The 20,549-nt window shown below is 40.1% G+C and overlaps 1 protein-coding gene across 8 annotated transcripts in view; it reads left to right on the forward strand.

Moving 5' to 3' along the window:
- ANKRD27 (ankyrin repeat domain 27) overlaps positions 1 to 20,549 on the forward strand; it is a 53,516-nt gene that overhangs the window by 18,192 nt on the left and 14,775 nt on the right. For 3 of the 8 annotated variants that reach the window (XM_063410920.1, XM_063410921.1, XM_063410926.1), the window contains exons 1-20: positions 1,418 to 1,437; positions 2,151 to 2,281; positions 3,244 to 3,354; positions 4,016 to 4,172; positions 5,687 to 5,841; positions 6,145 to 6,204; positions 6,298 to 6,351; positions 6,437 to 6,502; positions 6,581 to 6,657; positions 7,017 to 7,138; positions 8,014 to 8,092; positions 8,919 to 9,051; positions 13,582 to 13,674; positions 14,472 to 14,599; positions 15,045 to 15,127; positions 15,786 to 15,901; positions 16,644 to 16,736; positions 17,110 to 17,307; positions 17,616 to 17,675; positions 17,799 to 17,918. In XM_063410920.1, the coding sequence (XP_063266990.1) occupies positions 1,428 to 1,437; positions 2,151 to 2,281; positions 3,244 to 3,354; positions 4,016 to 4,172; positions 5,687 to 5,841; positions 6,145 to 6,204; positions 6,298 to 6,351; positions 6,437 to 6,502; positions 6,581 to 6,657; positions 7,017 to 7,138; positions 8,014 to 8,092; positions 8,919 to 9,051; positions 13,582 to 13,674; positions 14,472 to 14,599; positions 15,045 to 15,127; positions 15,786 to 15,901; positions 16,644 to 16,736; positions 17,110 to 17,307; positions 17,616 to 17,675; positions 17,799 to 17,918 (2,046 nt within the window). In that variant the 5' untranslated portion in view covers positions 1,418 to 1,427. Of the gene's footprint in view, positions 1 to 1,416; positions 1,438 to 2,150; positions 2,282 to 3,243; positions 3,355 to 4,015; positions 4,173 to 5,686; positions 5,842 to 6,144; positions 6,205 to 6,297; positions 6,352 to 6,436; positions 6,503 to 6,580; positions 6,658 to 7,016; positions 7,139 to 8,013; positions 8,093 to 8,918; positions 9,052 to 13,581; positions 13,675 to 14,471; positions 14,600 to 15,044; positions 15,128 to 15,785; positions 15,902 to 16,643; positions 16,737 to 17,109; positions 17,308 to 17,615; positions 17,676 to 17,798; positions 17,919 to 20,549 lie in introns of those variants that run through there. The other 5 variants (XM_063410922.1, XM_063410924.1, XM_063410923.1 and 2 more) reach the window with 2 other exon arrangements.

A 20,549-nucleotide genomic window follows, 5' to 3' on the forward strand; every position in this document is an offset into this window, starting at 1 on the left:
TTCTACCAGAGCTGTCCAGCCTGGCCTTGGACGCTTCTAGGGATGGGGCAGCCACAGCTTCTGTGCCAGGGCCTCAGCACCCTCACAGGGAGGAATTTCCTCTGTACTTTTAATACAAATCCACCGTCTTTTAGTGGGAAGCTCTTTCTTTCATCTGAAGTCTCTCTCCGGCCCATTTAGGTACTGGAAGGGTGCAATAAGGTCACCCTGGAGCCTTTTCTTCTCCAGGCTGAACCCCCCAGCTCTCCCAGCCTGTCTCCAGAGCAGAGGGGCTCCAGCCCTTGGAGCATCTTTGTCCCCCTCCTCTGGACTTGCTGCAGCAGCTCCCTGTCCTTGTGCTGGGGCCCCAGGCCTGGAGCAGCCCTGCAGGAGGGGTCTCACCTGAGCGGGGCAGAGGGACAGGTCCCCCTCCCTTGACCTGCTGCCCATGCAGGGGGTGAGCCCAGGACAGGGTGGGGTTGGGGGCTTCAAATGCAGATTGCTGGCTCATGTTGAGCCTATGTTAAGCTGGATTTTTTCTAGGTTCACAGTCTTTAATTACTCGGCTTGGTTGGTGTTCTGAAGGTGTCAATGAGCAAACATTTCCTTCCCTATTGTGTTAGCAAACTGCACGGCTGTGCTGGGAGCACTGGATAAGCAGTCTTTCCTAGAAACCCTTGGTATTACTGTAAGCTTTGAAAGTGGATGGACCATTTTGTCTGGAATTGTGCAGAAGAACTGCTTGAGGCACTTACCTGCCACTGCCAGACTTGAGTGGTTTAGGCTGGGCTTGCCGAGCTGTGAGTAACTGGTGACACCTTCAGAGTGGAAGTATCTGGTAGCTTTAACTGGTCGTGTTTGTGTTTAGCTCTCTAAGGGAACTGTGCTTGTGGCTGATCAGAAGGAGGAACCAGAGCCCAGCTCAGTTACCAGATCAGCTGATAGCATGGCTGAAACTCAAAGGCTATCTGGAATCCATGGGAATTAGGTGTATGTTTTTCCACTCCCTAGAACTGCCATACAGTGAGCTCACACTGAGCAGGTAATGTGCTAGGAGTAATTCTGCATTGGAGGAAACAAGGGGATACTGATTGTGTAAGGGTGGTGTGCTCAAATTAAAGTCTCTAGCTGTGCTCGCCCTTTCTTACTATATACAGCTGAAATTGCCTGAGGAAATCGTGCAACTTCTGTTGATTATTAAGGGAACCTGCCTGAGAGGAAAGATAGAGCAAGCCTGTTATTTAAGCATTTATATGCCTGTTAATCTCAATTCCTGTTTAAAAAAAGGAATTCTGAAGTTATTCCAGGAGGGAGCTGTTAGCGTTTTTCCTGCCCTTGTGTATGATGTGTTACAGAGAATTGGAATTGAGGAAGCGAGCAGGTGAAGGTCTGATTCCTTAGGGATCATCTTCTCCAGGGCACTGTGACACCTGGTGACAGCATTTCCAATGTTTACAGGTTGGATTTTCACTCTCTAGTTGTTCTTTTGCTCTGTTTTTAGCCAAATTGTTACTTACCAGCCTGACCTCTAATCACTGAGACCCTTTTCATGGGAGTAGAGATGACCACAAATTATGATAAATTTCACGGTGGCTTTTTAATCATGACATGGTTATTGATATCTCCTTGGTGTGCCTCTAACTTTCCCTGGAAAGTTGAGGCTTGCCTTACACGAGGGTTTTTGTTACACTGTCTGGGTGTCTCATTGGTGTGTGAATAATCCTTATACAAGTGACTTTTAAGACTTACATGAGCACAGTGCAACAGCATCAATGTCCTGTGGTGCAGTAGAATCTGCTGTGAAAAAGCTGTAACTTTGTCTCTTGGCTTTAGAACTCATTAGGAGAAGTTCATTTGTATATCAAAGTGGTTGTAATTTTGATCTTTACTTCTCCTCAATATTAACAGTTAGACTCCAACACCTGGAAGGCCTAAGGAGACACTGAGGATAACTGTGTGATTGGACATGTATAGCCATGAAAAATACTGTCTGAATAACTCATAAGTAACTGTAATTTGTAGTTAAGCAATGCCATTGGCTGCTTACATCAAGACCTGAAACTGCTTTTCCTTTTGGAAAGGAGAATCAAACTGCCCCTAGGTACTCCCAAATATTATGTTTTAACAGATACCATGTATGATATATCAACCATTCTCCATATGTATTTTAGAACATCTCCTTGGAATATCTGAAGTCCATATGGCTATGTATGATGAAGATATCTTGAAAAATCCCTTTTATTTGGCCATTCAGAAGCGACGTCCTGATCTATGCAGCAAAGTTGCAGAACTCCATGGTATTGTGAGTATGAAAGAGTATATTTAAAAGCTGCTTACTGAATAGTAGCTATTTGAATTTCAAACCATATGTCTGGTATGAAACATGTAAGAATTAGTTCAAGCTTACAGAACCTGGAAATGAAGCAGAACAATTTTAAGTTGCACATTATTTACTAATATGGACCTCTTGATATATTGCAGGGTAGTAAAAAGCTGAGGTTGGTGTTGTTTCTGCACTCTGCAGGAAACTTACTTTCTTTTCTATGAACTGAAGTTACATATTCTCTCACAAGTTTATAACTGAAATGGGCCTGACCTTTTGAAATGCCTGGTGTACAAGCAGTTACTCATTTGACAGCATTTTACATAGCAAAATAAAGCTATTAAACTGACCTGGAATAAAAACTCCAGTCTCTAATATTTACTAATTTGAGCATTTTGCAATTAATTTTCATTCACAATTGTGTAGAGACTCCATTAAACATGGAGGTTACTGTTACCTGATGATAAAATTTGTTTCTTTCTAATTAAGAATTTGTCCCAAATTGTCAATCTATTGGTCTAAACCCAAGATGTTTATCTTAGATCTTTTTCTTTCTGATGGATTTTCATTTGAGTTTGAAAATATACTTCACTTTTTTATTTGCTGCTTAATTTTAAGTAATTTGTTGTCATTTTAAGTAATTTGTGACTGGTGCTAAGTAACTAAAGATTTAATTAACTTCTCTTAATATTGTTTGCTTCAGTTGCATCTGTCAGCATTTTTCAGTTAAGTTACTAAGTGAAAATTCTGGGTTAATTATCAGACTGTGTGTCTAGTGTTAACCTTTCCTTTTTATTTAAATAAAAGCACCTATAGTTCCTGTATGTTGGCTGTAAATATTTATGAGCCTGATTTAATTGCTTGCCTCTTCAGGACAAAGGTATTGATATATAACTGGCAATACATGGCATTTCTCTCTTAAGCTATTTAACTTTTTTTAGGTGCTAGTTCCATGCAAAGGAAGCCTTTCCAGCAACAGTCTCTCCGCCTGCCAGTTTGAATCTTATGTTCTAAAGCCCCTGGAAGAAAACTTTCAAACCTTAAATGGAAAGGTATTTCTGTTTTATATGTGAATGTAGCTTGGGGACACTGCAGTAAGTGATTCACTGCTGCTGGCTGGCTGTGTGAACTAATGGTTACAGAAGAGGCAAGCAGGGCTGGCACTGCATAGCACCCCAGGTTTTTCATTTGTAATTTTGCACTACAGTCTGAGAACTTGGACATACAGCTTGCACTAGAGACAGTTTGCATGCTGCCATCTGGATCTTCTTATTCCAGATGTCCTCACTGGAGTTGCTGGGAAGAGATAGCCAAGTGTGAGAAATACCGACAAGGTGTATAGTGTTTTTCTGAGGCTGGGTTTAAGTCCTTAAACTTAAGATCTTAAACTGTTAGGGTTTTTTAATTTCCTTTCTACAGAAAGTGCTATAAAATCTGTAAACAAGGCCTTGGTGATTGTCTGAAACCTCCTCTAGCAGTAGACTTGTAAAAGAAGTGGCTGCAGGCAAGGTTCAGCCAGCCATTGCATAATGAAGGAGCCTTTGTTTCAGTGTCAACACAGCATGAAAATGTGAAATTTTTCCAATTTGGAGCTTTTTCGCCTTGCAAGTTTCTCTTCTCCCCCTTGGAAATGTAGCTATGCAAGGCAGAAGCCAAAGAGTAACTTTTTTCTGTCAGAGTTTCACACTTGATCTGCTCCTTGTTTTGTTTCAGGAGATCTTCATACAAGGAAACCTCATCATTCTAGGAGCTGGTTTTAATTACACTCTCTCAGTACCTGTTCTCTTTGAGGAAACCTTTTACAATGAAAAAGAAGAAAGCTTTAGTATATTGTGTATAGCTCATCCACTGGAAAAAACAGAAACCTCAAGTATGTATTGGTGTCAATTTGATTGGTGCCTTTGCACAGTGAGCAAATGAATGTTTGATGTGCTTAATAAATGTGTTAATTCTGGGAAGCGTTGGCTTGGTTAAAAGCCCCTGGCATTTATGGGCTTGCTGGGCCAGATGTTGGTGTGCTGCTGCAGAGAAACATCAAGTTGCTTCCAGCAAAACCAGTGCTGAGACTGGGGCATAAATTCTGTAGAATTAAGAATCATCTGTGGAATATTTAATACAGCATGATTTTTCTTGGCCATTCTCAGTTTAGTGCTGAGTGCTTAAAAAGAGATTTAATCCTAAATGTGGCCATGTGCATCTTGAGATGCAAGGTGGGTGCACAAAAAACTGGAGAGGTGAATTCTTTCATGCTGGCTTTGTAGGGGGATGGAGGTTGTGTGGCAGAGTCAGGTAGCAACCTCCTGGTGGTGACCCAACTTCTGAAGTTGAATGTCTCATTTTTTATCCTGCGCTGAAAGCACTCCTTAAGGCTGTAACACTATTTTCAAGACTGCTGTCAATACTGGGAATGTTCAGAGCATGTCCTTGGGATCCTGTATAATAATCTGTGTTTACTAATTAAGAACAGAAGCTCCTTACGAAGCTTAGAAGCTTCAGCTTTTTCTGAAATAAAGACATTAGTCTCCCTAAATAAATAAGAATATTTGAAACAAGTGAATGCAGAGAGAAGTACTAGGGTAGTGTGAGACTAGTACTGTGAGGGAAGTATGGAAGGCTTTCTGAAAAAAACCAAAACAACCCAGCTACCATTCATGTAGCCTTAAATTCTATAAGTGTTAATGTATATCTCAAAAATTATTCTGGTCATATGCTTTATAGCCATAACTTAATATAGTTGTGTTGCACACTTTTAGACAAAAGGATGAAGGAGTTTCTAATTTCAAAACTAATTTGAAAAGAATGATTTAAGCCTCTTACAAGCTGGCTGCCTTTGACTCAGATGAAAGATTTGCCTAGAAAAAAATTTTGAATTCTAAGTGAGGGATTCATATGTCTTACTCAGAAGAGAAGTGGATTTGCTTTAATGTTGCTTCATGTAACTTTGCTCTCCATTCAGATAAAGCATGTCTAAATAAAGAATAGCTTATGTAAAAGTCCAAGATGGGATTTTTGCAGCTCACTTAAAGCACCCTGACTTCCTGCATGGGCACTCTGTCAACACTGTAATGTGCTTTTCTTCTACTTTCAAGCTTGACTTACACAACTCATAAGCTGAGTGCATGTGGTAATAAATGATCCCAGTGTAAAAAACAAGTGAAAGCTATTTTAGCTATTCCAAATAAATACTTGACATAAAAAGCAGGGGAGCCTGCTCAAATGTGACACATTAAATTCTTTTAAATAAAGGCAGTACCTCTAGTTCAAGGTGCAGTGAACTGAGTTCATGTTTCAGTGCACACAAGCTGGCTGTAGATGTAGGGACAAAATGTATTTTATCATGCATGTATATTAAGCCTATGTGTTAATTCTTGGCTTTTATTTTAGGTGAATCTACAGCTTCATCAAACTCCTATTCTCTTAAAAACATTGAAGATGTTAGAGAGTTCTTGGGAAGGCACTGTGAGAGATTTGATAAATACATAGGATCTTTCTATAGAACATTTAAAGAACATGAAAGGAAAAGCCTTCGCCACTACATAGTCAGTATTTTCCTTCCTGATGTCTAATTTGCTAAATATAACTCACTTCACTGCTGCTCTCCTCTTTGCCTTATTGAGCTTTTCTGTGTCAGAGGAGCCTAGTGTTGTGAAAGGGGAGGAGGGAGGAGTGGTAATTCACATTTAAGGATTTCACTATGTGTTTAGTAAATGCAGTTATTACTGCTAAAGCTCTCACCATACTGTACTTCTGAGACAGGGAAGACTCACTTTACTTATTTAGGCTTTGCTCCTTCAAGTCCCATTAACCTGAATCTGATGGCTTTTATCTTTTCTCTCTCCTAGGATTCTGTCAATGCACTTTATACCAAATGTCTGCAGCATCTTTTGAGAGACTCACACTTGGTAAAGACTTACTCCCCTAAATACATAGTACAGTGTTACTTAAGCAATAAATTATCTGACTTTCTCTTGCTGTTTATGGCTTTGCTTTTCTAGAAGATGCTTGCAAAGCAAGAAGAGCAGATGAATCTGATCAAACAAGCAGTTGAAGTAAGCATCTGAAATGAAGGAAAATAATTAGCAAGCTGTTTTTAATTCTCCTTTTTGTGCCTAAAATACTGGTTTTTTTCTACAGATGTATATCCATCATGCTATTTATGATCTAGTCTTCAAATATGTGGGGACGATTGAGGCCAGTGAGGTAAGTTTCTTTGATTGCTGCATACTAGTGATGTTCATCTAAGGCATTTAAAAAACCTGTTGCCTTTCTATTGATTAGGATGCTGATTTTAATAAAATCACGAGGAGCCTTCAAGACCTGCAGCAAAAAGACATTGGAGTGAAGCCTGAGTTCAGGTGAGAGAGGTAACACTGGATTCTTTCAAGAGTCACTGAGATCCTGCCTTAAATAGGATCATACCAACCAAAAGTATCTTCCTTCAGACACAGCAAGTTATTTTATATTTTCATGTGAGATGTAAAATCAAAGCTTTGCAAGTGTCATATGAGGACAATCTTTGCATTGATGGTTGTCTCCTTTACTTTTATGTTTTTAAGACATCTACAGGATACAGAAATGCAGGTGCACTTGGAGTAGAAGTGGGAATTTTTTGGGACTATTCTTCAATTCACCTCTGAATAAGTTAAAACTTGGGCTTTGGACATCCTGCAGAGGAACTCTGTATGCTAATCATTCCTTTCTAATTATTTTGTAGTTTTAATATACCCCGTGCAAAGCGAGAACTGGGTCAGTTGAACAAATGCACTTCCCCTCAACAGAAGCTGCTTTGTCTGCGTAAAGTTGTACAAATTATCATGCAGTCTCCAAGCCAAAGAGGTCAGTAATTAGTCAATTCCATAATTTTAAACTTAACCAGCACACACAAAACCCTTCAATATATAAACAACTGTTTGGATAGCACTTGGGGATCAAACACAGATGAGTTGGAGTCTCTAAGGTCTCTGAGCAGAGCCAAAGGGAAGGGAAGTGAGGTAGATGTGCCAGCACTGGTTCCTGTGGGCTGAGGAGGGGTACTGGGCTAGCTTGTGTTTAGCTTGGACATGCAGGAAGCTCACATCTGCCAGGACTGAGGGTGATCCATTTTAAACACTGGGGATTGCTGCTAGATCATTCTTGTGTATTTGTCCATGCTCCCCTTGACATCTTGAAGCTGATGCTCTTGAGATGCATCTTTTGCAAAATGCGCTGTTGGGGCCAAACAAATGTGCTGCTGTGGATTACAGAAATGATTCTGTGATACAGAAGTACAGTCTTCTTAACCTGGAATTTACTTTATCTGGCTTGAAAAGAGAAGATACTTCTGCAAAGCAAACAGAGTAGCACAGTGAACTTGTGCTTCCCCTACTTCATCTCTTCTTTAGGAAGACTGCTGGGTTATGGGAAATGTATCAACTTTGAGCGTAGTCTTTGCCTTCAAGAATTTCAGAAATCTTGAGCTATTGCTCTGGCTGTTGGTGTGGGAGGGATGCTAGTCAAATATTGCAGTGTGTGCTGCACAAACTGCATCTGTGTGGTGGCTCCTGGCAGACTATTTCAGTGAGAGATTAAGAACATTTGGAGGCCTGCCCTGGCTCTCCATGCATTCTCTACTGGTAGAGCTGGCCCTTAGTCTTAAGAGGCAGAACTCTAGAGTTACTGCTCTTGATTTGAACTGTGACATGACTAATACCAGATGTGAATTCTTTTTTTAGTTAACGTGGAAACCATGTGTGCAGATGATCTTCTCTCTGTCTTGCTGTATTTGCTTGTTAAAACAGAAATCCCAAACTGGTATGTAACTCTTTTGGCTATGTAGAACTCCTTCCTACCATCTTGTGTAGTGCTGCTGTAGGAACAAATGTTTCTGAACATACAGTAATAATTTACTGAATGAGGTCCTGTTGAAATGCAGAAAATGTTTTAGAGGACAAATAGTAAAGATGTTATCCTTGTAAGTAAACTAAGGAGCTGTCAGGAATGTGCCTTTGTCTCGATTCTCAGCTTAGAAAGAAGTTGTAGTGGGAGGCCATCTCTGGACCAAATCTGTGTGTCAGGACAGCCTTCACAGAGTGGTTCTCTCTGCTCTGTGCTGGGAGCTGTGACACCTTTATGCCTTTCAGGATTTGGTGCATTTCTTCCAGAGAAGCTAGATGTGAATGTTTAATTTCTTCCTGCTAGCCTGCACCATGTCTCCTCATTTTCAGTAAAGGTCTGTCTGAACCTCCCAGCTGTGCCTGAACTGATTCTCAGTGCTGTTACATCCTGGATCTGAGATCAGCATTTGACCTTTAACTTGTAGCTGTCACTGTGGTGCTTATGATGCTCGAAACATTGCTTCACTCACTTCAAAGATGTTAATCTCCCACTATTGCCCTTATCTCATCCTTAATATTCCTTCTATCCAGTTAATAACTTTTCACTGAATATTTAAGAGATAGGTAGAGTTCTGATTACTCTCCAAGCTCAGAACAGCCATACTGCTGGCCTAACAAGCTTTTTAGAAGCTTTTTCCCAACTCACACCTATTGTCTGCCTGGATTGCCTAAGATAAGCTGCAATGTGCCATGTTAATGTCATAGTTTGTGGTTCACAGCTTTAACTTTTGTTTTGTTTTCAGGATGGCCAACTTGAGTTACATCAAGAACTTCAGGCTTTGCAGTTCGGTGAAGGATGAGCTGGGATACTGCCTGACCTCCATTGAGGCTGCCATAGAATACATACGACAAGGCAACCTCTCTGACAGATCAACAGTAAGCTACTTTTAAAGCCTGTCAAATGCCTTATGCCAAATGCCAAATAGCTTATATCAAATAACTTGTAGTTCTGTGTGCTGTTGTGGGTGTAAATCCAGCCAGAGGATACAAATAATTAATCTCTTTTTGGCTTAAAAAAATGAGTAGAGGTGACTCCCTAAGCAAATGCTAAATTTACCTAAATGATTATAACAAAGTCGTAACTATGTACCAGTATTTGTTCATTGTATACTTCTTGAGGAGGTACTTAAATGTCAAGTCTGCCTCTTCATATAGTTAGAGGAAAAATGACAGCACTGCTTTCTGCAAATGAGTCTCCAGTATGTTTATCTCCTGTTTGTATTCTACCATGATTGTGAAAGCAGTGCAGTACTTGGGAGCAGGCACAGCTTAATTTTTTGTGTAATTTAAAAAAGCTTAGCTGTGCTAGCAGAATGGGGATAGCAGTGTAATTGAGAATTACTCAGTAGATCTTCATAGTGGAGGAATTCCATGTTTGCAGTGCAGGTTACAGTGCTGCACTGGGATTATGGCTTGGGGGGTGCAGGGCTGTGATAAGGTGCTGTTTGAAGGTCAAATTTGCCTCTTGCCATCTCTAACCTGGCAGGGAAATTTGTGGATGCATGAGGGATTTCCTACTGGGCAACTAGACCTGCTGCCAATCTGGGCACATCCCTGCAGGCCAGTCAAGGGTGATGCTGATGGGACTTTAGAAGCTTCTGTCATTTAAGAACTTGTAGATTATTTAGTCAAGGAATCCAGTCTTACCACTCCTGTAAAATTTTTTACTGTTGTAAAACTAGGTTTTCCTGGGCTGATGTGGAAATCAAAAGGAGTGAACTTGGAACCAGAGTGAATTCAATGTGTCTCAGCCTGCCCAACTGCAAAGCACTGGAATCTTAACTGCAGGGGCCAGAGTAATGGTTCAGTGTGCAGGGCTTGGAATGGGACAGCCCGGGGCACAGTCTTAAGAGCACTTAATGTAACATTTCAGCCTCTTGCTATTTTTGGTATTGTTCTTTCCTGGGATTTTCCATGAACTTGTGCAAGTTTGTTTTGTACACTCAAAAAAAAAAACCCAAAAAGAAACCACAACTAAAAAACAACACTTTTGTATTGTGTTAAAGAGAGTGGTTTTCTTGTCTGTAATTGAATTATATTCAAAAAAAATAAAAATGTTAGTTTAAAAGAAACGACCTGCTATATGATTTTGCTTCCTGCAGTCACTTGGCTGTCATTCACAATCAATGTACAAAGAGCAAAGCTGGTGCTCTGAAAGAAGAGTGAAACCAAAGCAGAATTGTCTTCCACAACAACACCAGCAAGCTAAGATAGAATATACTGCTCTGAAATTTCTAGAATAAAAACTGTTTCCTATTAGATGCCTGATCCTGTCCCTCTTGGTGTGTAGCTAAGGATAGCAGCTTTTATACTGGGATTGCATTCGAGTGTTGTAACTTAAGTGCCACTTCCATTAAGGTGCTGCATTTCTTTGGGAGGCACCTTTCTTGAAAGCTAAACTGTGTATTAGAGAAGTCTAAATGAGGACCTCAGTGTCTGCACCATGAGAAGAGCAAGCAATAAGTGTTTCTGCCCAGAGAACTTTATCACTTTAGGGTGAATGTGCAACACAAAGTCCTCTTGCATTGCCTTTCCTTGGAGCCAGCCTGCCTGGAAGGCAGCAGAACCCTGGGGATGAAATTGCCTTTCACAGAGCTGGAAAGGAAAGAGCCAGACCACCCTTTTCTCCAGGGTGGGAGAAGGTGGCACACAATAAATAGAGACTGAGGCAGAAATGGAAGAAGAATAGTGAGGATGTGGAGGAGCATTGCTCTCCCTTCACAGTTACCAGTTGAGATATTTCCTTTAATCTCTGGTAAAGGAGGTGAACTTTGAAGCAGCAGCAGCTGTCATCTTGCTTGCCCTATGATTTCCTTCTCCAGATTGTGCTGGGAGGGGGTGTGGGCTTGAAGTGAGCAGGAGCATTGCTGTGCCCTGGGGCTTCATTACAGCCCCTCATGTGGTTATGCTTAATTTTATAGCTGGCTTCAGATGGAGCTGCTGGCAGCTGGGTACTGCTGCTGTCCAATCCCTAATGAAGCTTCCTCCAGAAAGAAACTCAGCAGGGAACTAATGTACCCTGAGGGATAATGGGCACGTTCTCACCCTCCTGTCAGTAAGTGAACAGCACTCAGGACTTCTTGCCAAATCCCTTCACCCAAGGTCATGCAAGTGTTTGTGAGACACTTTGGTTGTGGAGGACAGGAGGCTGTAAAGCATGAGAGTCAGTTTTATTTGCTGAATTGTCAACATTAGTCAATTAGAATTCCTGTTAATAAGTACTGGATATTAGCTCCTTCCCATGCACAGCTTGTGTAAGAAGATGCTGTAGTTCAGAGGGTTCAAGTGAGGTGTAAAAAACGGAGTGAGAACCAGCCATGAGGGAATAAGCAGCATTTTGTTTCATGTATGGGAAGAGCTTGAGGTGGGGAAATGATCCCTACTTCTCCTCCCCACCAAACACTTTATTAGCCTTAGTTTGTGTTCAAGAGTTCCTCTCCTGGCTTCTGGCATGTGTATTTCCTCCAAGTCATCAGTTGAAAACACTCTCTCATAGGTACAATAACTTCCTTTTTCTACACATTGCAGTATTAGATAGTAAAAGTCATTAATGTTTGGGTGTGTATTTTCTAGACAACATACACTTAAAATATCTGAAAGTCCCACTCAAAGCAATCTCTTTTTAAAAGAAATACAAATTCTTGGTTGTAAGTAAAGTTGGTACAAGTGAGTTCTGACTTTGAAGGCCCAAATTTGCTTAATCCTTCAATGAATATCTGATTCTCTTGTCATTCCATATTTCCCTATTGAAGATAGGTGGTTTCACCTGGACTCTTTTTATTCTAATTTATATAATAAATATACAGTACTGCTACATTATGGTTGCTGGCTCATGTGACTCTCTTAAATTAATCATTCCTCTTGGGGAACACTTCTCTTGAAGACACCACACAGTGGAAGAAGCAGTACTAAAACTACAGCAGTTCTTGCCAATGGTTACTTAGATTCTCCACAGTGAAAGTATAAAGCTGTCTGGGAGCATCCACAGTAGAAATTCTGATTAGACATTAGGAACTTGTACCAGCAGTTAAATGTTTGATCAGATATTTCTTAGCGAAGTTATCTTGTTTGTAGTCAAGAATCTATCCAAGGAGGCTAGTGGTTTATGCCTTGTAATTCTGAGAAGATATGCTTGGATATCCTTAGCCAAAGTACTGATATTTGAAAAGATTGGTGAATATTTGTCACCTTCATGTATCTGAATACAAACAACTTCCTGTGAAGTACAGAGAAAAACTTTCATCTCCAAATCTCACAAACATGTTTTTAATTATGTTATTTGCAGAACTCTAAAGGGTTTTTTTTGTACAGCTTTATGAGAGGCATCTGTGTTGATTTTGAAATATGAATAGTCTAATTTCTAGAAAGTCTGAACTCAACTGATCTTGTTTATTTGCAGTTTATGAGGCTCAAATTTCATGCTGACTTACTAATGTAAGAGTGGAGTCATACTGGTTTTATTCATTCACATCTGGTCTCAACAGATTTAAATTGCAGAAGCCATACCCAGGTCCTAAATGGCTGAAGTTTGCCTGATGCATGGGTGTGTGTCTTAAATGCAGTGGTTTTCTGGTTTATGGAGGCTGAAGTCTTTCCATTTCTAGAGCCCTTATCCTAAGCAGCACCACTGCCAACCACAAGCAGCTGTGGATCAGAACCAACCACGTGCAAAAGTTTCCATCTGCGTTCTTGGAAAGGGTTTTCCTTAGGTTGTTGTTTTATTTCATGGCAGGGCCAGTGCTGCTGTCTCAAAATCCAACTTCACTCTATATTTTTCACCTGCTTTTGGAGGCCTTTATATTCTTTAGTGCATCCTGAAGTGTATCTTTAGCTGTCTCAGAGAATAAGTACTGATGCAAGGGTTGCAGCTGTATCTGTAGCTCAAACCAAGTAGGAAATACAACACAGATGGATCTGCTGCAGAGCAAGGCTTTGCCTGGTGCAATCTTTTATTTTTCAGCCAGCAGCAGAGAGTTTAGAATTCTTTGAGTCAGTTGTATCATTTTTTTTAGTAGCTATCAGTAGACATGCTTTTTGTGAATTTGTCTTAATTTCTCCTCTTGAGAAAGCTGTGTTGTACCTCTTACAGTTCATGTTGTCTTTGATATGTATTTTTTAGTTTTGCTGTGTTCTTTTTTAGATGGTGCAGCCATGATTTTATTAATATTGATTCACAGTGAATTTCAGTAAAGGAATATTGTGGTAAACATCTACTTAGTATTTCTATGGATGCCACTCTTTTATGTCTCAAAATCTTAAAAGTGATTCAGATTTCACATGTGTCTGATAATGCATATATAGTGAATAAGCAGCTAATATTTTTAAAAGTTAATTCCGCTGTTAAGGTTCTGCACTTTAGCCTGTAAATGTTTGTATAGATAATCACTTGATCTATTTTATTTTCAGGAATCTGAGAGTCTGTGTGACAAGCTGCTCTTAAGACAAAGGATGAACTTGTTGTCCCAGATGTCTGCTGCACCAATAGACTGCTTGTTTAAGGTTAATAACTTTTGTGGCAGAATATGTATGTATTTGCATGTTCCATGTTTATATCCCTCCCTTTCTGTAATTTTCTGGAATGCAGTGAAGGGTTAATTACATTAGTACTGTGAAACTTGTTTTAGTGGATGCTAGAATTGTCTTTTGGATCGAGTACATTTCTGTGCCAAAGCCTTCCTAACATAATACAATCTAAAAGATGTCAGCACATGTTATATGAAATACAGAAGCAAATGAGGATGAAATGCTACTGCTGTTGATATTGTGTGGCCCATTTAATGCACAGATGTGATATTGGTTGTGTCTAACAGCTTTTAGTGCTTGAAATAGGAAGAGTTTTCTGAAATAATTTAAATGTAGTCACCTGACAGCTACTTCATATTATCTGTTAATTTCACAGTGTCATTCTAAAAGGATTTTGCCTATACAAGGACACAAAGCAGAGCTTCTAATTATATGTGTTCACAGCTTATGGCTGGAGACTTAGTAATTTTATAGACATGTTTTTGCACAGAGGGAGCTCAATTTCATGATTGAGTCTAAAGAGGACAATAGGAATTGTTTTAATTTTTTTATAGAAAGTGAAGTAAGCCAAGAACAGTTTCTTTTTAATACTGAATACCCATTAGGGGGCTTTGTGCAGTGACATTGTTCATTTCTGCTTTCTAATGTTTGAATACGTCTTTCATAATCGGTTCCTTTCATTTTGTGCTTCAGTAAATTACTCTGGGCTTTTTTTCTTAAAAGGAGGCCTTTTATATTGGTTTCTCATCCTCTCTTCTCTTGGTTTTTTGTAGCATATTGCTTCGGGTGATCAGGAGGAAGTGGAGCGGCTGCTGAGCCAAGGTGACAGTGATAAGGACACTGTACAGAAAATGTGTCACCCGCTGTGTTACTGTGACAAGTGCGAGAAGCTGGTTTCTGGGTGAGCACCCTTCACCCCACTAATGCAGGAAAGCTGTGCAGAAGCCTTTCGCTAGCTTTGCTTCAGGAAGCATGCTGCTTTTGGTTACAGAGGAATTTGGTAGCACTTTGGGATGTAGTAGAGAGCTCTGTGTGTGTGTGGTTTGAAAAAACAGAAGAAATATTGGGAGCATACAGAATCCTTTGGAGCCCACCCATTCTGTGGTGGAGCCTGTGTGTCCCTTGGTGAACATGGTATTTCTTCTCTTGAATCAAATTTACAGATCTGGGACTAACCCACTTCTCTTAACAAAATGTAAAGTTCTGTATGGAATCATTTGTTGATGTAAAAAGATAAAGAGTTCCAAAATCAGTTTTTTGTCATCCTTGGCAGCCTTTCCCTTTCTCTCCTCCCTCCTACCACCACCAGGATAATTAAGCTGCTTTCAAACCATTGTGTTTTCAAGGAAACTGAACGACCCTTCCATTATCACCCCCTTTTCCCGAGATGACCGGGGCTACACTCCTCTCCACATAGCTGCTATTTGTGGTGAGTGCCCTTTTTTGGTTCTTTACTGTTGAAACTTTGCTGTTTCTATCTGAACACAGACTGCAGTTGTTGTATATTCTTTTAAATTCCGTTTCCTATGTCTGAGTTATTCTTTGTTTGCTGGCTTGTTACTTTTGCCATAGTGATCACCACAAAGCTTTGTTCAGCTTTGAAAAAAGTAAAAATGTGTCCTCAGAAACCAGTCTTGTTTTAAAGGACTGGCAGATTGAGAGACAACTTTTCTCTTTCCTGCAGGCTATGCATTGTAGATCTGTAACACCTGTATTGTAATGTTCATTATGTAATGGGTCTTCTTTTTATTAGAAGCTTTTTATTGTATTGTATTATTGTATTATCTTCTTAGTGGGTGGTTTCTTATTTATAATTTCCTTTTTTGTTATTATATTGTACCCAAATATTTCCTTTTGTTACTTGTAGAGTACAAACATAGCTTGCTTTTAGCTGCAGGTTCATTTATGGGGCTTTGACCTTGAATAATTTACCACAAAAAGCCCCAAATACCAAGGCAGTGAATATGCAGTATATGGAAACAGAGTCTGCAGAAATTCAGGGTTTCTTGGTTTACAGTCACTGTTTGAATTTGAAAAGTGTCAGTGTCCCTATGCAAACTCCTTTCTTTGAATGCTTATTTTCCAAGGTCAGACTTCATTAGTGGATTTGCTGGTAGCCAAAGGAGCCATTGTCAATGCCACAGATTACCACGGTTCAACTCCCCTGCACCTCGCCTGCCAGAAGGGATATCAGAATGTTACAGTAAGCACAACCCCTAACCCAAATAACAAATACAGGACTCTCACTAAGCTCTTCTACTGATACTGTCATTCAGATCTTCTGGGGAGCTTCTACCAGAACTGTGCAAGCTGTCAGAATGGAGGATCTTTCATCATCGTAGCTTGCAAGATATTTTATTTTTAATTCTACTGCAAGGCTGTCAGCCATTGGTAATAACCAGCTGGCAGCTCTGCATACCTGATAATTCATCCATTTTATTACCACAAATGTCCAATACATAATACAAATGGAGAGCATCACTGCTCATGTTTGAGACAGAACAACCATTGCAGTCATTGGGCTGAGTTAAATGCTTCACACTGTGTTTAGGATAGACTGTGTAACTGCAGGAATTATTGTCTATTTGAATTTAATATATGTGATATTCTTCAATTAGCTTTGTTGAAATTAAGCTGTCTTCACTTGCATAGGCTCTTGAAATGCGAGGTAGATGATGTAGTGAATATATTGCAGGGTTTGCTGCAGTAGAGAATTCATTTTTTTCAATTAAAATTCTGAATTTGTAAGAAGAGACTTTTGATTCTCAGAGTAGGGCACAAACAGTGCTGCAGTGCCAAGAGGGTGGTGTCTGAAACAGGAGGCAGAGCTAGTGTCTCCTCAAGTGCTTCATCATGCCAGAACCCTAAAGGAATCTGCAGGGCAATAATTGTTTGTACATTAATTTTTTAGTTACTTAAATGTCTACTTTTGTTTTTCTTTTAAGCTGCTCTTATTGCACTACAAGGCAAGTACTGATGTTCAGGACAATAATGGAAATACTCCACTTCATTTAGCCTGCACTTATGGTCATGAGGATGTAAGTAATTGTTTTGTAACAAACCAAATGGGCATTCTAATGGAATGGAATTAAACTGATGCAAATTAGCACTAAACTTACGTATTTTAAAAAGTAAATAAAAATATTTGCTGGCTAAATTGTTTAATGCTCTAAATGAGGACTTTATTTGGTAGTTCGTAGCAATTTTTAATGTGAGTACACATTAAAGATAGCAGTGCTTTGCAAATGTAGTTATTTAACTCTTTATTTAGTAGCACTGAACCACTAAAGCCTGCACTTTAGGTAATGGGTTACACGAGCAGCAATAAAAACAAACCTTTTAGGATTGTGCCTGTTGTCTGAGCTGAGAGACAACACTATAATTTATTGATAGCTTTCCTTTTCTTCGCAGTGTGTCAAGGCTTTAGTGTACTATGATGTGCATTCCTGCAGACTGGATATTGGCAATGAGAAGGGAGACACTCCTCTCCACATCGCTGCTCGCTGGGGCTATCAGGGCATCATCGAAGTGCTCCTGCAAAATGGGGCAAACCCAGAAATTCAGAACCGCATGAAGGAGACTTCCCTGCAGTGTGCACTGAATTCCAAGGTATTCCTGTTTGTCTTCCAGCCTGAGTTCTTTCTGGTGCAACACCACAGAGGTGCAGATGTTCACTGCTAACAGGGTTGCACTGTTAAAGAGAAGAGCTTTGTTTCACCCCAAGGAAGAAAGGTCCCATTTATACCCCAGCATCAGGAATACTCTGTGGGATAGAACATGAACTTGTAAATGGGTACTTTTAATCTGCTCAGTCATAATCTGTTACTAATTATTAGGTTGTCAGTTAATTTGTGTTTCAGTCAGTAGATTCCTCTGTAAGTGGAGTTACACTGGTTCTCTTTAATATTTTTGTGCAGATTTTGTCGTTGATGGAATTAAATTATCTAACATTTGAAAGAGGACAGAGTGCTTCTGAGGTAACAGCCCTTTGCTAAACTGTTCCTTGCCTATGCTAAACTTCCTTAGTTTGATATTTAACCTTTCCTGGTTGTTTGTTTGTTTGATTGATTAATTTTTATATGTCTTTTCCCAACTGTAAGTCACCGCTTAGGTCTCCTCAGCACTCAACAGAAACTTTCAGCAGAGGCTCATCTGTCTCAAGCCTGTCATCAGCATCAACTGATATAAGGCAAGAAGAAGCAAAGAACAGTTATAAAGAGGTAAGACTGGTGGTTTGACAGTAAGCAATGTGAAAGAAGCTAAGAGTGATAATTTGCCACAGTGTTTCAAACTGCTTCTTCAGGAGTAGCCTTCAGTCTGGTTTGGAAAATGCTAACTGCTGTCATCTCTGCCCCTGAGCACTTATTTTTGTGTGGGTCAACTGCTCTGTTGGTTATTTCTGGGGGAAAATTGACACCATCTCTGAAGTAGTTGTTCATATTTATTGAAGTTAACTACGTAATTTGGGAATTTGTTGAGGTTTACCAAAGTACAGAGGCAGTCAGTGCCCCATCTGGGGCTGTCCCATCCAGGAATTGAGTGCCACTGTTGGCTTACAAAATCTGTCAGGGAAAAGAGACTGGTACAGGCATGCTGGCAAACAGGAAACTGGAATGTTAGGACATGCTTTTAAAGTAGGCCTGGGAATCAATTTTTTAACAAGTGAAGAAGTCCAGACTATTTATTAAATATCTTGCATCTATGTGTTTGGTGATTTTGCTCTGTCCACACCAGATGGCATCCTCTGAATTTTTGCCTGTGGATCTCAGATCCACACTTTGTTACCCCTTCCCAAGACTGTCATACCACCACTCATTCTAATGCTTCTTTTTATTTTTCCTAGTCTGCCTATTCATTTTTTTCCCAAATTGACCACCTAAGTATGTTTGTTTCTCTCAGTATCACCTCTACATTGAAATTCTTCCTTTTCCTGCTATTAAAAGGTTCTTCTCATGCCAGAAGTTTCAGTTTTCTAAAAATACTGAAGAAACACAAAGGTGCAAATTTTGACTGGACAATGTGATTTCACACTTGAGTTGCTCTAGGAGGGACTCAGTGCAGGGCTCTACCTCCCTGTTTGTACAGAGTCAAGCACTCTAAGTAAGTTCTCCTCATAGACTGAGGATTTATTTTTCTTTGAAGGAACAAATTTATCACACCCAAGTGCTAAGACTGTAGTTCAGACCAGGGAAAAAGATTAGAGTGCTTACACCTGAGGTCCTTGGGGTGAATGACCTTCCCTGTAATCCAGCTTTAGTTCATTTCTGTTTGCCAAGTTCCACCTGGGCTCCCTGCTCAAAGAGGCAAGAGCCTGATGCTGAGAGAGCTCCATGAAGGGAATACCACTGGAAATAATTGGAAAATGATATGGTCAGTTTTCTGGATTTTAAGGTTTGCACCTTGGATTAAGGGGATCCTGTCAGACCTTTATTAATCAATACTGAATTAAACCCTTAAATGACCCAGTCACAGTGGCTTGTTTATTATGACGTAGAAAAAAGAGAGTGAAGGAGCCAAGGTTGCAAATTTGGGACTTGCTCTGTTGGAGCTAAAACCTCCATGCACAGTTTCTCTTCAGCAGCTGAAAAACTGGCCATGCAGGTGAATTGTAGTAGAGTTGTTCCTTCTATTTTTACATTTAAAGGAAGGTTCTCTTCTATGGAAGAGTGAGAAAACAAACTGGAAAGATGGGGAAATGCATGTAGCAGACATTTTGCTCTGAGTACTCTTAATAAATTATCTATAAGCTGCATAACAAATGTTGTACCACTGCTGGGGCCTGAGGCAGCTTTTAGTACTTTAAGAAAGTTGTTATTTTTGGAAAGAAATTATCAGAGCTTGTGGGTCACTGCTGTTATTGTTAGGCATCTTGTATGACACAAGATGACTCCTGAAAAATCCTTAACACCTTCATGTTCTCCAGTGACATTATTCTGTATGATTAGGGGAAGTTCAGGGGAGGCACAGACCTCCCTGGTGTGTACAGTCCATTTTAGCTGTGTATGTGGAGAGATTGGGATTCAGCTCACCCAGCTTCTGGAAGACAGTTGTCCTCACTTCAGACATCTCTTTCCCCTCCTTAGTGGAGGGAAGCTAACTCCAAAGAGGAGTTAATCTCAGGCATGCTTAGTTTGACCTGAGTTGCATTCAGTTGCTATTTGTTGACTGCATTCTGTAGTTACCAGAGAGGGAGTTTAAATGCCTGCCTGAGATTTAGACAGCTGACTTTTAGACATGCAAAGTTAAGGAAAAAAATCAAAGAGTCATGGATTCTGTCTGGAGTGACCAGTGCATGACTTCAAGGCTCTTCATCCTGTATTAGAAAGGTAGTAATAAAACCAAACTCAGCAATATTCCTAAGAAGAGATAAAAATTGAGAGATTTGATCTGGCCTCTGATCTTCCAGCTATTTGTGTCCTGTTTTTCATCTAAAACCCTGAAGAAAGAGATCAGAGTAATAGAGCACAAACTTCAGTCTCGTTCTTCCTTGTTTGCCTTGCCAAACACGGGTCATCCTCAGCAAGGTGCTAATTCCATGTGAAGATTGAACTGTGACTGAAGCTGTCACTCCATGGCATCTTCAGCTTGCAAGGTTCCTTACCACTGTAACTAGTGTGCTTACACAGCAGCATCGTGGGATTCCAGCACAGTGCTGGAATAATTTGCTATAAGGCTGAAACAGACTTTCACAAAGCAGCTTAAATGGTTTCTGGCACTCTGCAGAGCCAGGGGAAATGTGAGAGGACTGATGGACTGTCCCTGCCCTTTTGCTGGCACCTTTCCCATTCCTATCGGGTTGGATCTCGACTCATTCATGTGAGAGCAGAGAGCTAGAGAAGTGAAGAGAGAAG

Source organism: Prinia subflava, chromosome 13, assembly GCF_021018805.1.
Source record: "Prinia subflava isolate CZ2003 ecotype Zambia chromosome 13, Cam_Psub_1.2, whole genome shotgun sequence".
Classification (NCBI taxonomy): Eukaryota; Metazoa; Chordata; class Aves; order Passeriformes; family Cisticolidae; genus Prinia; species Prinia subflava.